This window comes from Pomacea canaliculata, linkage group LG13 (assembly GCF_003073045.1).
Source record: "Pomacea canaliculata isolate SZHN2017 linkage group LG13, ASM307304v1, whole genome shotgun sequence".
NCBI classification, from domain to species: domain Eukaryota; kingdom Metazoa; phylum Mollusca; class Gastropoda; order Architaenioglossa; family Ampullariidae; genus Pomacea; species Pomacea canaliculata.
This window is the reverse complement of record NC_037602.1, coordinates 4,770,531-4,787,945: the sequence shown is the minus strand read 5'-3', so window position 1 is coordinate 4,787,945 and position 17,415 is coordinate 4,770,531. Positions and strand designations below refer to the sequence as shown.

The following is a 17,415-nucleotide window of genomic DNA, read 5'->3' as shown; positions in this document are numbered from 1 at the left end:
GAGAAAGGATGCATATTTCGGATTTTCCTAATCGCAGCAACCAGATTCACGCGCCGCCGAGCAGACGACAAACGCCGAATACAACGGGAACTTACCACAAACACACAGCAGGGACATAATTTAGCCTAACATTTGTAATCCAAAAGACAGGAGAGAAACATTTCCGCTGGTTTACTCCACACACTGTAAGCTACATCCTTCCTGCTTTTATGGAAACTGTGGAAACGGTGACAAGGGATGGAGAGCTTCTGTCTCACAGTCAACGACGGCAGCCATCTTGTGTGACGTCGGACTAATCATAACAGCTCATCAATATTCATGTTGCGAAGGCTCCATTCAGTACAAGCCAGGACACACAAATCTGATTTTACTTTATTGATCTGCGTGAACTTCTCATTTACAGACGCTCGTACGCATTTGTAGTGTAACGACTACACAGCCGTGAAATCTGTGTCCTGCCGATACTGTCACCAGCACGGTGTATCAGTCCACACAATGACGCCGACGCCACGGTTCTCTCGGCGAATGGAGGGAAACTTAAGGACGAGCGTGCGATCTGGCATTGTGCTTTTGCACTTTCTTACTCCACGACGAGACCTGAATCGCCATCACTTGCCACTCAGAGATCACGCAGTGTGTTACAACTGCGCGTATGCGAGATCGAAGCAGCACCGTACAGGACCGAGCCTGGGAGAATGTGACGCGCTGCGTTCCTACCCTGCCTCTCACTCTGAGAACATGGTTGGTACGCCTATACTATTTATTGTGTCGTTTGGCGTAGGTTGTAAATTCCCCATTTGAGGCCAATTTATCATCATCAGCATCGCTCGCCGACCTTTCAGGCAGGAACTTATTAGGCAGTATCTCGCGCATACTCCAGGGAGATGTTTTGGTTTTCAAAGAAAATATCCTGCACCCATGTAAACAAGTCACACATCCTATGAATTTTAGACTGAACACTAACTGTTCAAGTATAATGACTTCACGATTTACAAGTTCTCCGGAAAGTTTATTTTTAAGTGTCCTTATATGGCTCGATCATTTCAAAGTGCAATAATGGCGAAATGCCCCAACATATGTGACAGGCGAAAAAATAGAACAGGAACTAGGTATATCACATTACTTGAATGCCATATGTACCGCGAAGTACAACAAAGAACCTTTTGGTGACGTGTCGGGCGTAGCTTGAAGGCATGCAAAGCCTAGAAAGAGGCAGAAAAGTAGCCGTCGGCCCTGACAATGGACTAGCCTTCGGCGACATAGAGAGAACAAAAAGAAAAGAAGAAAAGAAAATCGATAATTACATATGGATTGCACTTGAGAAGCATTTTCTAAGCAGCAATGAAACTGCGGCAGTGTACAATTATCATCAAGTTTGCTGAAAAGGATACACAAAGTAGCGGAGAACTAGGCTTTAACACAAAGGCGAAAGGTGGTGGTTGGTCGGAGTGGTATAGTGGTCCTCGAAAGTGAATAAATATACTCAGTGACGCCCAATACTTCATAGCTATGTGAGTAGAAACGTCATCGAAGCACATCTGTATCGTAAGTGACCGTTACAGACTGAGAGATGATGCCCTCCTTTAAAACGTCACAATATAACTAGAGAAGCTTTTTCACACCTAATTGTGCTCATCTTCCCATCGAAATAAACAATGAACGGTTTTCAAGTCTTTTGCGAGTATTCTAAACCTATCCGTAAATCACGCCTTAAAAAAAAAAAAAAAAAAACTACAAGTGAAACGTATGCTAATTCATTGTGCTTTAAGAATTTTCCTCTACCATGCTTATATTCAAGGATTATTTTAATGAATTTTGTAAGTACATATAATGTTATTGACAGTAAGTCTACAAAGTCCTCTGCTAAAGCTGTTCCCTTTTGCATGAAAACAAAATAAGTAAATGAAATGAATGTAAAAGCATGCATAATGTTCATCAATAGATTTTGGTGTGTTTTTTTTTTATAGGACTTGTGGATTGTCATTTTCTTAAATGATTAGGTAAAGCTCGAACATCAGCCTGCCGACAAAGGGGTCAAAATCCTGACGTCACATTAGTACATAGATACACCTAATTAACATATAATCCCAGCTCTCCAATCGGCTGAAACCATTACAATGTAAACTTTTCCGTGTATAACCCTGTTATCTGAATGATGTCGGTCGGAGGCATGCATTTGAAGAACGGAATATGGGTATATTCCCCCAGATGTGGGGAAATAGTATCTTTAACTAAACTCTACCCAGTCAATGGAAAAATGTGTGCATCCCACTGGTCCTTTATGTGAGCAGGATTTCAGAGCTGAAGACCGCAGGGCCAAAGCTCGCTGAGTGGAATATAACGGGTACCTGAATTACCCAAGTAGGTCAACCAAAGGAGGAGGTGGGGAGGTTTCAGATTCCGGGTATCACACAATATACCCAAGACAGGATGTGGTGAAGCACTCAGTGTTCACTGTCCCTGATCGAGGCCCCTAAACCGTGGGAACTTTATCTTTTAAATTGTAAGCGCGCGTGTGGGTGGAGGAGGGAGTGAGGGGATGTGTGTGTCCTCTTTTAACATCATAATCATAATGCAGCAACAGCCAAAAAAGGTTTTTTTTTTCCTCAGTGACGCCAGCCAGTTAATACATAATCATTTGTTCCACGCCATTTAAAAACAGCTATTTTACTGGAAGGCGCACCTGAAAATAAGATATGCGTAGTGTGTAGGTAGCTCTACAAGCTAGCCTCCATTTAAATAAGTTTTAAAATGTACTTTCCAACGCTGATGTGTCTACATCAAGAGGAAAAGATGATATTATAGATAAGGGTTTAGTTCGCGCGGTATATCGCAGACGTTCCCGACTGGTTGGTCAGTTGGGTTGATTGATGGGAAAGTCCGTTAACTTAGGGTTGATTTTGGAACATATGTAGTTAAATGAAATCAGACCACACGGAGAATATCCCAAAAAGGCAAGTCCTATGACAAAATTGGTGTGGATTGAGACGAGATTCGAAACATTAACGGTTGTTGGTGTGTTGACCACAAACAAGTGTTTCAACACAGTGCTACCAACCCCCATTGTTCCCGATACCTGGTAACGCCGTACACGATATGGATGGTCATGGGAGCATCAATATCTAAATCAATGAAATGTCATTAAGCGTGCATGTAAGTTGCTCCAGCCTTTTATGTTTTTAAACAGAATCATTAAAAAAAAAAACTACGACCGAACTGAATCTGGAGAGAGCTACCATAAACCATCTTTCCTTCTTTTGTAGGGATGAGGGAGGTTTTTTTTTTTTATTATTTTTGCGTTCTTCGAGCGATGTAAACACGCGCTTTGAAAACTTCACACAGGTCGTACGGGAAATTTTCATTTTGCAACAGAGTATCACTGTCTACGGACGCGTGCACATACACACAGTGGAAAAAGCTTCTCATCAGCGAAAACAAGAATATCAAGAGCTTTTAAAATGAAGTGAGGCGGGGAAGCAGTGGAGTGCTAGGAAAGGGGCAGTGTCGTAATGGGGCTAATGGTCTGTAAACTTTGACACCTGGACAAAGTTTGGAGGCTAGTTAGCAGAGAGGACTTCAGCGATGCCCGGGACTGTCGTGCCTGCATATCTGCACGCGCTGTCTGGATTTTAATCCATGCATGCATGCGGCTGCACCTAATTTCTTAACCCCTCTCAGCCAGGAATATTGAGTATCGTCACAAAGCTGCGTTGAGAATATCTCCGCGCCTTTCCAATGCCCAGTCTCCACATTCTTCACAGAATCTGTCATAAGACCCTGAACGTGCATCAGTTAGAATTGTCGTGTCACGTTAACTCCAGCTTTCGGCTCAAGCCCCGATTTTTTCCTGCCGTCCAAAGCAAAGTTTTTCTTGTAGATTATGGGGATCTATCTTTTTGTCTGTCTGTCTCTGCCGGCTTGTCTGTTTATATTTATTTTTCTACATATCTACCTGCTTTCCATTAGATCTTTGTATCTGTCGATCCATCTCTCGCTGCCTTTCTGTACGTCCATGTGTGTGCGTGCAACCACGCGCGTCTATGTGAGACTTAAGAATGAGTCCTATTAAGACCTGAGGGATTGTCTCTATTTTTAAAACCAGATTTTGAGCGCTCGTCACAGCCTCCCTATTTCTTAGGCCAGCTCTGACTTGTTGCAGGACTGCGCATCTACTCCTTCGTTTCCTTCTGGCATCTCATCTTTCCTGGCATCTTTGGGGATTTGTCGTGTCGCCATTCTGTGTGCAGGCATCGACGATTAGCCTGTTGGAGGCGATCGAAGGGGTTAACATTTCAAACACGGCCACACTTTTAATCAACAGCAGTAATACACTGACCGGGGGGGGGGAAGTTGGAGGAGGGTGGAGCGAAGGGGAGAAGTGGAGGAGTGTTTGATTGGATCACGCGTTTGAGACGGCAGTTCTGCCGCAAATTATCGATGCGGCCGCAAGGGGACTTCAAGCAAGGAAACCGTGAAGGGTAGAGGGGAATGTGGGTGGTTGGGGTGGTAGTAGTAGTCGGGAATTGTGGAGGCGAGGGAGCGGTGAGGAAACAGCTGACACAGATCGTAGGAAGGAGAGAAGGTGCGATGCCACTGACGAAAGGCATGCCAACAGCTGCCCAGATTGAAGCCCGGTGATGTGCAACACGAGCACCTCAGCTTCAGCAAGTCGATTGCGTTATGCTGTCAGTGGATTTTGCAGGGACAAGGAGCCCTTAGCATATATCCCTTGCATATTCCGCAATTCTACTGGTTCCACTGTGGAAAACAAATTTCGAGAATTTTGACTTCCTCTCTGACTCCCTTGTTCCTTACAGGTTTCATTTACTTAGTTTATCTATCATTTATTCGTGCTCGAGCATGCACACGCACACACAGTCCCAAAGCCCTGCCAAGTCATGTACGCACTTACCAGCTCACTACGTCGAGTGTCCGCCCCAGGTCTTGACCGCTCCCAAGTTTATTCAGTGCTGGAAGGCTTTCCTGTGGCTCATAATTAACGCTGAAGGCTTGTACGTTCTTAGGAGAGGTTCTGCCAGAACAGGTTGCTCATTGAGGACGACTGCCTCTAACAAGGACTTCTCTGTTCATCTGTCTGAGTCTCTCTATCTCTCGTTCTCTAGCCATCTCTCTTCGTCTATGTTCGTCTGTTTGTCCAGACACCTGTTTTCAATTATATACTCTCGTACCATCCATCTTCAAGGGCACAACGCAAGCTGATATGGCCACAGATGAATGAACGAATGTTTAGAAACAATATAAAAGGGTAAGCTTTTACTCGTTAGCTCATGACACTAAAAATGCAGACGACGACGATGACGATGATGGTGATGGAGGCGCAAGTAACTGTTACTATGGGCACATCCACTAAGGGACCCAGATTATTAATCTCTTCCGCCCTGCAACCCTCGAGTTTGTTGTACCGTGGCTGGGTCACTGCGAGTGACATCTGTCCGAAAAAAAAGGGGGATTCTCTGTCAGGGCTGATAAGTAACTCTTGACATTTTTCACGAGTGACGTTCCCTTTGCTGGCCTGTCTGGATCCTCGCCCACGGCCCTTCATCGGGTCCCGCGGCGTCATTATGGCCATTATTTACCGGAACGTTTAACACTGCCACTTCGACCAGACAACACGCCCAGAAAACGAGGGGAGGCCGTGGGTGAACAGGACTTCGATGTTATGGCTGCTATATGTGATCGGCTTACTTTGTTGCGTGCTAATGCCGGTGCTGGTTGTAGGTTGTGCGTGTATTTGCACGACAAACGCCCACGAATATTCACATAAAAATGCAATGCCCACACAAACAAGCGCATGTTCGCAAACACACGTAGTCATACACACACATCCTCTTTCCTCTTTTCCCTTTCCCCCTGCACACTTCATTGTACTGAAACAAACACAAGTCAATGCCGTCTAACACTAAAATGCCGTATTATATATATATATTGTATATGTAATAACCATATCACCCATCTCGTTACTCACACCGACACAAAATATCCATCACAACAGCTTGTCACCCATGCTGACATGCTGAATCTTTATATCCGATAGCCATCTGTTAATAACATGCCCTGGACGAAAGCATTTCGCAATCTTTCAGTCACACGTTTCTGTGTGCCATATGTCATGCTATTTTTTTTATACTGAAAATTATTGTCTGCCCAAAGTTTGTCGTCTGCTCACTGTTTTGGCGTATGTACCAGGGAGGCAGGACGTCCAGTGCCTGAGAAAACAGCGGATATCTTGGTAGACATCTGTGTTCGAAAACTTCACAAAAATGATTACAGACTATATGCCAGATGCCAGCTAGTACCACGTCATATGAGTCACTATAAAAGACTTGCCCTGTGTTACAAATATTAAAAAGAACGTTTGCATTGATTATGAATATATAGGTTGAATGCTTTTCTTTTTGCTTTTCTTGCTTTCCGGATCGAAGAGCTTAATCACACGTCTTTCTGAAGGGAGATGATATGAAAGACCTAAATGAGTGCAAGTGATGCAATAATAATAATAACAATAAGCAATGCCTTCCCCAAAACACTACACCCAAACAACACCGTCTCTCCCGATCAGTTGCCCATGTATTCAAATCAGAACACCAACACATTAAGTTCTGTACCAGGAGGCCAGCAGACTCACAGCAAAGCAAGAGACACATACTTCGACTTCTCTATAGATTGGGTGGCTAGGGCTTTTCGTTAAAGAAAGAATATGATCACACTCTATCCAATCTTCAGATTGTTGATCAAGTGCGAGAGAGAGAGATGAGGAGGGAAGGGGAAAGAAAGAAAAGTGAGAAGAAGCAAGAGTAGACAGTAGCAACCTTTCCCGCAACTGCCATTCCAGCAATGAATTATGTGTCTGGTACTATCTCTTCCCAACCTGACATGTCCCACAGTTTACAGTTAGAAATGTAATCGTCGAAACGCTGGGCTCGCCAAGCCCACAGCGAGTAAGGTCATGGCCATTCTGCATCCGGGGAACTACGTTCTCCGCAAAGGAAGGAACAAAAAAAAAAAAAGAGGGTTAAAATGAGACGCGTGCAAACACAACAGGAACGATATGGCGTCTCAAGACTAACCTCTTGCATTCGGGGCAGCAGTATTGTGTCCCACGCTGGCCACGCTCACTTTTAATTTGATATTGGAATCGCTAGGCTTGGCTTTGGGGAGAGCGAGGGGGGCTTTTCTCTCTTTCGCTGGCCTTTTTGTTTTTCTTCCTTCCCGGATCGAAGAGCTCAATCACACGTCCTTCTGGAGGGATTGTTCAAAGTGAATAACCTTGGATTACAGTGGTAATCGCTGCACTGTCGCTTGATGAAATAAAATAATTACAAAGGGGTGGGGAAGGAAAACATGAAGTTTACAGAACAGATGGGAGAGTGAAGAAGACAAAGTCTGCGGAGAAGAAAAATGACAGTAGAGGTCCACAAGGGAAGGATTGAAGTTTTATGCAGAGCCAGCAACTAAGGTTATATCTCGGCAAGGCAGCCAGTCCTGTAAACAGATGCCACGTGCAGAAAAAAAAAAGCGTGCCCGAGACGAGAGCTGAACCCAGGAACCCGATCTTCACTGTATTGGTGACAGGTGCTAACCGTTGCGCCACTGGACCACCCTATCCGGGTAGGAAGACTAAGGTAAGGAGAGAGGTACGTGAAGGGGTAGGAGTTAGTGACCCTCCTGTCACGTGACAGATACTTCCGGAAGCTGAGATAATTACCAGCTAACGAAAAGTTAAAGAGAGAAAAATGGTATCGTTCTGTAGACTCTTGTTGTTAGTCACATTATAAATAATAACTTTATTTCTTTTTCCCCAAGACAATAAATGGGTTTCTAGGTGAGTAAAGAAGGAAAGAGAACGCGATAAGTTTACAAAGATGCAGAGAAAATCATTATCTCTACGCTGTAAGGTTTTACAGGAGCAAATACTTTATTTCATTTGTGTCTCCTTTAACCTGACATTTCCATCTGCTTTGCTTGCAATCTGATACAAGAATTGTTCAGGGTTATGTGAATTATCAAGAAAGCTTCAAATAAAACATCGTACCTAATTTACACAGTTTTAGGGATTCCTGTAGTAATCTTTGTATTATTTTGAGACCGATATTTTTCCTTTGCATATTTATGGGCAAAGGGATCGTAAAGGAGATTTAAAATCCTATAAACACGCAAGAGGATCAGCCACTTAAGAGAGAGAGAGTAAGAGAAAGAGTGAGCGACAAACAGACTGAACCCGAAGTACAGTGCGGACACATTTTCCATGTTCCTTCTTTGTATTTAAACATCAAAACTGCAATGTAACATCAAACAGAAGCGATAATATAGATGGCTCCAGATTTATGCGCAGTTTTCAGGATGCATCTATTGCATACAAACTAATCCCTTGTCTATTATTCCATCCATTAACAAACTTTATAAATTAATAATCACTTACAAGTGCATAAATATTCAGTTTTTGTGGACACATGCCTGCATTCTTACGACCTCGATACGATGTTAATTTGGCTAAGCACATGGACACATTAGTCGTTCAACTCATGATAATTACTATACCAGCCACAAGGACCGCTTTGTGTCGCTCCAGTCCTCTCTTTATTCCCAAACCATGGGTCAAAAATTTGTGATGGCGGCCACGATGACCTTCACGTCTCAACGTTCACATGCATTCATTTCCGGTTCCCCAAGGTCTTGTCAAAGGTCAGACAGCCCGGCCTCCCATCATTTCCCAGCATTCTCTGACGCGAAGCGGGCATAGCACGGTCTCTGGAGGCTGAGCCAATACACTCCTTTTCTGCTCCTGTCTGTATGTCTATTTGTCCGGCAGCCTGTGGGAGTTCGCGAGCATCCGTACGAGCAAATGCAGGCTTTGATGGAAGAAAGTCCAGCGGCAGGAAGCAAAACGTGAAGCGGCGAATGTCACACGGTAGGTCAGACTAAGACATGGTAGGCGGAGCCAACCACACTTCTCACCTGCCTGCATGGCCTCTCAACGTTTTGCCCACCCGACTTTATCAGGTGCACATTGCTGTAAAACAGGTGTCGGGTGGGCAAGAGACGTGTACACACTGCAGACAAAAAGATAGCTACACAAGTAGGAACTCTTCCTACATTCGCACACGTATAACTATAGATTAAACGCTGTTAATTAATTTTAAGAACTTGTAACATCAGCAAAACCGGTTTATTTAGGGACAGGCGATGGGAACTAACACTTTACACAAACTGGGTCCCACCTTTATTCACTTCTGTGTGTGTGTGTGCCATTTTTCATCGACTGGTTGTCAGACAGATCGTTATTTATCTTGCTTATTTATGTTTTTATGATGTCTGGAAGGCGACACAATTGATCTTTTTGTGGAATGATTTGTTAGGAATTAATTATGCAATTATTCACCTTGCTGTATGAAGAATCATTTTTAAGTCCCTATGATGAACAACGAAGTTAAATTCACTTCTCTTTCTCTCTCTCTCTCCTTTCCCTTCTTCCTTCCACAACTCTCCTCTTCCTGTGTCGCACATGAGCTCTTTAGTTCTTCGCTGGCACGCCATAAAGGAAAATACTTTTCGTCGATTGAGGCAGTCGTTGCCGCCAGAAACAATAAAACTCACGAGACCAACTGATTGCTTGGCTCGGGCCTAAACGCATCTTTGGCAAAGAGCCTCCTGCTCCACCCACAAGTCCAGAACTTTGGGTGGCTCTGATGAAGAAATATAACACCCAGCCGGTTCACTGGATTTTTACAGGGGCGCAAAGGAGCAGTAAGAACTCGCTCTCCTCCCAAATCTGTTTTTGCCCAGAGGAAGGATATCGCCACAGATACATGGCACCCTTTCCCCAGTGTCATCTTTACTTAAATGCAGCTTTGCTTGGTTGACTGGGGAACGGGGAGGGGAAGGGGAGAGTGGTGAGCCAAAGACAAACATGGCTGACAGATGGAAAAATGGACAGAAAAAGAAAATATAGGTATAAATTTAAAATCAAAGATTAGATAAATGGCAAAAATAGACCGAAAAAGGCAGAAAAGAATCAGAAGAAAAAAATAAAGGGAGCAAGGACCAGCGAGAATGTAAAACTCGTATATATATATATGACGTGATTAAAGATGTCTTTTAATTACCCATTTATTTTAATCATTAACTCAAGTGAGGTGTGAACCTTCGCCTCACAATATACAAAGCTATTGATTTAAGTTCACGACCTGTTATCGAGGACAGAAAGGTCATGATCATCAGTGCTTGAAAAAAGCAGCCGAGTTCGGATATGAAAATACCGTTGTTTTCTGTTGTTTTTTTTTTTTTTTTCAATGTTTATGGTAATATGCGTGTGTACTCAGTTTTGCTTTTCTAAAGTACAGCGGTTATTGCTTAGCAAAAAGTCAACCTGATCCACGATGAACTCCAGCTCTATGTTTCTGGCATTTTAACTGAACATAGCTGTGTCATTAGCTAGCCACAAAAATTCGCTGTTAATATTTTATTTAGGCGTGGAAAAGTAGTGTAAAAATATATAGGGATGCATATTAACATAACATTCAAAATCATTTAAAAACACGCCCATAGACTTACTGACGACGGCTTCATAGCAACGAACATGACCTCGTAAACAACACTACATCGCCATAAAGAAATCGAAACTTTAACAACCTTGCTGCTGTTAGCTGCACAAATAGATGGATGTGAACCTGAAACCTGTTGCCACTGATAATAAAATATGTTGTGATTTGTGCTGTTGAAATGGAGGTAATGTGAAGGCAAAAGATAAGAAAATTGCATATTATGTGAGCCCACGCAATCGTCTTTTTTGCTGTTTGGGAGTCGTGGTAGGATTTTTCATCTTCCACTAGTTATCAGCTTTTCTTTTCTCGCCCCCGCCCCATCCCATGAGGAAAGCTGTACGCTAAGAAGCCTAAAAGAAGTGTATGTAATTATTTTAAACTAAGTTTTTCACAATTTATTATGCCATAAAACAACATAAACCTTTTACGAGACAGATCTTGAAGCAAATACAGATAAAAGTCACCGCCATTGTAATCTACCTTGTGTTCACATGCTGTTTACCTCCCATTTACCTCCCCTGAAGTGGACTCGGGACAATTTTCTTTTTAACTTATCTGAGATCTTTCATTCGGATGAAAAAAAAAACAAAAACAACAACAACCATGCACGTTGGTAAACTTTAATCCTCCACTCGGCTTGTCACATCGCTAGAAGAAAAACCGACCGAAATCATCGCATGAGCAGCAATATGCAACTAGCACTCATCTGTCCTGGAAGTAATTTTCCACACAGTAATTATGCGGTTTTCATCTCTTGCCTGCATCAGCAGGCAGATCCCACCTTTAACGTAAAATTGGATTAATTTTGCAACGCTTAATGAAGCAAGAACTCAGACAGCACAGAGCTGCACAGTCATAAGATCGGGGATAACGGATGCCAGATAATATTCATGGAAGAATAACATTAGCAATATATAGTTTAATGTCTTTACGACATTATTAGCTGACTGAGCTATAGTTACTCTGACTTATCAGCTAGAGGTGTCTTTTCATATCAGAAAGTGCGGTGTTGGTGATTGCTGCTGCAGGTTTCTTCTCCTCTTTTTTTTTTTTTTTTTTTTTTTCTTTTTAGTTGTCCGGTTATTTCGTGCGAAATCAGAAAAGTGGTAACGGCTGGTTTGAAAACATATTAAAGCTAGCAGTCGACCAGGTTAGCAAAACATATATAGCATCTTTTGTAAACAAAGACCACGTTGACGAAAATATCCGTTACAGCGGTGTTTTCATCCACGAGCGTTCGTGGCAGACGCCAGAAGTCGATGATTCTTCATGGTTGTTGTGGTGGCGGTGGTGGTGGTGAGAGGGTAAAGGCAGGTGATTTACCGTAGGTAGGGCACGACATGCCATCTTTGTCTTCTCTGATTTAATCAGGTGTCCATTCCTGCCAAGCAGCTGCTAGATGGCAAAAGAAGTTTTCCAGCCGCGGGCCAGAGCACGCCTTCAACCGAGAAATCTTCTCATTTCTCAAACAGGAGAAGGAGCCATAGTATATTGCTCGTGATATTACCTGATTGACTTACATACTTCTACAGCTGTGTCTTATGGTTACATTGCAAACTTCAGTTACTACAGTAACTGTTCATTACAAGTACTTAATAGGATCTAAATCATTAACGAGGCTTTCTTAATAATCTTTTGTAAACATACTACAAAATGGCGGAAGCTATAGCACCAGCACAATTGATCTTTAAACTTTAACTATACCATGGAAACATTTGCAATTTCTTTCGCCAGCTTTATTCTTCTTTGTGCTAAATTGTAACTGTGACTTTATTTCTACCTAAAATTGTGAAGTGTATAGCGATACTTCTTCTGTGTGTCATTATCTCTTTAACTCGAGCTAATCGAGACAGACTGACAGTTCTCTACTGTTTACAGCCCCTTCTGTCCTTAGTAGTTAAAATCATTGTACACATTTAATGCCGTACGCATGAGATGGAGAGAAACACCACTGCCTGTGCTGAAACCTAGCACGAACGCATTCGACCTCAGGGGGAAAAACGAGTAAAAACTTGAAAATAGTCGAGAAGAGTGCTCCATTAATACCGATTCGTCAAGGCTCATGCCGCCCCAGAAACGTTTCAGTAATGATCGACACAGCTTTTGTGTGTGAGAGAGAGAAAGAGATAGAAAGAGAGGGAGAGAACAATTTGGTGCCGGGTGCTGGTGACACCACGTGGTCGATAACGTGCAAACTGGAATTTCTAGACGGGTCTACGTCTGCTAGAGGCACTTCTTATTGAAGGTTTGCATAGTCGCCTCCCTCCTCCCCGTGCCTCCAACTTTCTTTCTCGGATTCCTCAATATCCGGGTTACAAAACAGAAAACTCCCCACAATACTCTAGACCCATCCCTTTGTACATGCAAACCTAGACGTGCTATGTTATGAGAGGTATTTCCGTCTCGTGTCTTGAGAAGTATTTGGGTTCCTAGGAGATAGTTATCGTCGAATTTCTTATCAGCTTGTGTCCACACGAGTACGTAAGTTAGAAAAAAAAATAGAGTAGAGGTGGTGGTGGTGATAAGGCTAGTGGTAATGGTGAGAAGGGCTTACTATCTTGCAATCGTGTCTATCATTACATTGTTGAGGATTAGCCGAGCGCAAAGGTATTTCCAAACGACTGCCTATAAATCATTACACTATACTTATTCCGCCTAATGTAGGTGAGTATCTTTGCTACTTGAGATACAAGACTTCGAAAATAAGAATTTTTAGTTAAGATATTCTTTACCTAAAATAATAATTAAAAAAAAAACCCAAATATAACGCATTTTTCTGTAGACAGACCTTGAAGCCCTCTGTCCCATTATACTGTAACCAACTTTAGATCTTTATTTCATGTTTGATCGGTAGGGACACACAAAAAGTCATTAGTCCGTCGGCAAAAGGATTTATCTCAGTAGGACAGAAGTCAGAACGCTGTAATAGCATTAGCTATCTCTGCCGGCCCATCTACTTGAGGTGTTTTCGAGCATGCAAAGACGAGGCTTCCCATAGTTCAAGTGGCATGGTGGGGGTGGGACGGACTTACGAAGGGTCCTTTCCTAGCGTCTGATGTCGCAGTAGCTTGCTTTCAAGCGCAAGAAGCAATCGCAGGGCGGTGACGTAGGCACTCCAACGGTTATCCTCTTATCACCGATACTAAGCCAGTCAGCACCGTGGGACTGCGGGCCGCTCACCCGCGCCGAGCGCTCTCCTCGCAAAGGAAATTGTAAAATGGAAGCGGGACTCTCGTCGACGAAAAAGAAAAATCAATAAGCAACACCAGTTCTCCTTCTGTTTTCCGTGCCACACATTCCTCGCTTCAACGTCTTTTAGGGAGTTCCACATTTCAGGTGTCGGCCTCTTCCCTCTCCTCCCTCCCTCTACCCTTTAAATCTGCCTCCGCGCATGCGCACAGCAATGCACCCACATACAACGCTGCAGGTTGCAAGATTAGGAAGGTGATGTTGCTGAAGCGTAAATGTGAAAATTTACTAAGCCTCTTACAGCTTCCAGTTTAGCCATTTGTGACCAGATCACCGTGATGGATAGGCGACAGGTGACAGACTGATTCATGCCGGAAGTTGACGTCATACGGGGTAACGGTACCATCAGAGACCGCCAGCTATGGCCATGACTCGCGGGCTTTTCACTACAAAACTTTGCGCGCTTGAGAGATGAGATACAATAAAATGAGAAAATAAAAATCAAAAGGAGGGAGGGGGTGAACGTGCACTAACCAGGTTACGATGTTGACGCCACCTGTTAACAGTGCACGTGACCTGAGCTTGAAGGAAGTGAAATGGATATGAACAAACAGTTGTGCGTAATGTTATTTGTCACCCAGCCCCGTCGGCCTACAAAGCCTGCGACTATGACGGTGAGGGTCAGGGTTCAGGTCTAGGCTCCAGCGCGCGCGTGTTCTCTCCCCTTTCGTCTCGCCTGACTGTGCCACACGTCTGACGGGGAGGTTATTCAAGCAATGCGGTTTAATAACGCTTTATCAGGCCTCGACACTCCCCATCTTCCTTAATAACATCAAGCTAATGGACCAAACAACTGATCGACATACCTAAACTGTCAAATTTATCGTAGCAGCATATTAACACATTTCTCCGAGCAGGTCATATAGTACGTGAAACGCTGTCACTGATAATGTAAAGTATCAATATTAAAGATAGATAAAAGAAAACAACGAAATTCATAACTCTTGTCTGCATACAACCTTGGAGATTTGCCATGACCTAAAAATCGGCAACATACGAATCGTTTTCTACCCATCGGGATCAGCTTCTCCCAACCATCGCTACCCGAATTACAAGCAAATGATAAGTGACTAGCAGGTCAAGGGACGATTGGCTCTTAGCCAGGTCAAAGGTTACAGCCGAAGGATCAGTAGGTTCCAAGTGTTGATGGCGGCATCTGATCCTGGCACATTGGGCAACTGTCACCGTTCCTTATTGGTAGGCTGTTGTCAGTAATACATTGTCATACAGCGAAAAACAAAGACGCAGACAGCACACGGTTTAAACAAATTAGAAAAATACTTCCACAATTTAAAATAAAATTGTAATCGCCTCCGGCAGGACATTTATCTGTCACTCTTTCACCAGCAACAGATGTACACTCAAATCATATATTTTTCTGTCCTTCTTATGACTAACCAAATATAAATGTTATTCATTTTCGAGGTGACTGTCCTGTTTACGAAATCTTCTTAGTCTGCATGGCTGAAAATCAGTCGTATTTCCCATTGTTTACATCCAGAAACGAACTGACAGCAAACGGCTCCAGATATACCCAAGAAATAAAGTAAAAATTTAAGATAGTGGACAAAAGAGAAGAGTTACTTAAAATGGTCCTTCGAAGAGAAAAGCCGAGATAATGTATGAGAAATAAACTGGAAGGTAAAGACAGAAAATATTTTATTTTTTATTTCTATAGTAAAACGCGCGCTAACCAATTCTCAGCTCAATGTATGTGTGTGTGTGTTATTGCGTAGTGCACATTAAAAAAAAAAGAGTATGAGCCAGTCAGAACACACTACTCAGTTCTTAATAAAATAACATGAGAGAGAGAAAAGCTAAAAGTATATAATTATCTTTATATCCCAGAGCATTTTGTCACTCGGTTCACACAGAATTAATTTGCCGATCACACCCTGTATTTACAAAGTTCTTCGATTTCTCTTGACCTCTAATTTCCCACAAATTGTTTTCATTAGTAACAAGATATGGAGGAAGGGAGGTCCAAGAGTGTAATTGTAACCCTAAAATAAACACATGATTACAAGTTGCCGGCACTGCCCCTGCCTCACCAACCCCATCCCCCCAAAAAACAAAAAATCAAAAACAAAATATTTTCTTCAGTAAAGAATGTTCTTATTGCAGATATGCGATCAAAAGGGCGAAGAGAGGCTTATAACATTTGTAACCCCGAGTGACCCGTGCTATATTATTTAAAAGAAAAACAACCTTCACTGGCGCTGGAATCCTTACAGAGCAGCACAAGAAAACAACATGGCAGCCAGTTGTAGACAGCGCGCATGTCTCTCCACTGCGGGAATGTTTTTGCATGAACAACCGCGATTTTCGCTTTTGGCTTCCTCTTGATTTGCATAAAATGTCTTGGAGATGGGAAAGAAAAACTCGGCAATAAAAGATTTCCCTTTCACTATCACCTTCAGCAGTCGCAAGGCTTCTAGAAAGCATTTTTTTTTTCTTTGAGATGCTCATGCTGAATTGGCAGAAAAGTTACTTTGGTGTTTGAGTTGAGCGATCTTCCCAGAGGTCTCCCAACGACTACAGAATCGGCATTCCACGAGCAACGAAAACTGTAAGGCAAAGAAAATGGAACAGGTTATTCACGTCTGGTCTACTTTCTAAATAAAAGATTTTTCTTCGACTTTTTTATTGATGACACCCTAGTGACACTACTGACATAACTTTTGACATAGTTTTTCACATTTTGATTTTCAACTCCGTCAGGGTGTTATTAAAGACATTGTCTCTATTATATATCTTAAGTACTAACCGAGAGAAAAGTGTTAGATAACCACAGTAAGCATAGACTTGAGAAAAAAAGGGTTGAATAAACGTGCAAAGGTATTAATTATTTACTTGTATTTACAAGAAGTATATGCAACCCACACCGCGTGAGAGAGAGAGAGAGAGGAGTAGACGTCAGGTGTTTCTTTCATCCAAAATCTTTCTTTTTTCAACCACAGCTTTCTGTAGCGAGGTTTTGCCTGCCTGTAGTACTATGTAACAAAGATATATTGACTTAGCCTACACAACCCTGCCGGAGTCAATACGTTATCATTTGCACAACTCTTAGAAACTGCGAGATGCTCGATGACAATTCTCCTGCAACTGGGTTAGGTCCTTTTTATGTGATTTTAAGAAAGAGAAAGATATAAGTCGTGCGCGCGCGTGTCGGTGTGTGGGGTGAACTGTTTTCACAGCCTGTGTGGTCGATGCTTTTTCTGTACCCCACTTTCATTTGTTATATTAATTACAACTTTATTGTACTCTGAATATCAGCTGGACTGGTATCTGTGTGTGTGTCTCTAAATATGATTGTAATCTGACAGTGTGGCTGAATACACAAATAAGCGATTTGCTCGAGGAATAACAGAAGATAACATTATAGAACAGGGATAGTCACAGGGTTGTCCATGGGACATATTTTTCTATCCCGTCCCATCCCATCCCATGGCAATTTATGCCTGTCCCATCCCGTCCCATCCCACGGGATGTTTCCCATGGGATTCCCATGGTATTAACAATCCTATGGACAACACTGAAAACCACTTTTCGGCTTTTGTTCTATAATTCCTGCTACTTCACATACAATAGATGATTCAGAGGA

The 17,415-nt window shown here is 42.7% G+C and overlaps 1 protein-coding gene across 13 annotated transcripts in view; it reads right to left on the bottom strand.

Moving 5' to 3' along the window:
- The window catches only part of LOC112554604 (protein unc-13 homolog B-like), a 197,052-nt gene that overhangs the window by 79,446 nt on the left and 100,191 nt on the right, over nt 1-17,415 (bottom strand). Inside the window, exon 1 of one of the 13 annotated variants that reach the window (XM_025222484.1) lies at nt 96-798. The exons of the other annotated variants lie outside the window; for them this stretch is intronic. Within the exon in view, the coding sequence (XP_025078269.1) occupies nt 96-117 (22 nt within the window). The 5' untranslated portion in view covers nt 118-798. Of the gene's footprint in view, nt 1-95; nt 799-17,415 lie in introns of those variants that run through there. 13 annotated transcript variants of the gene reach the window in all.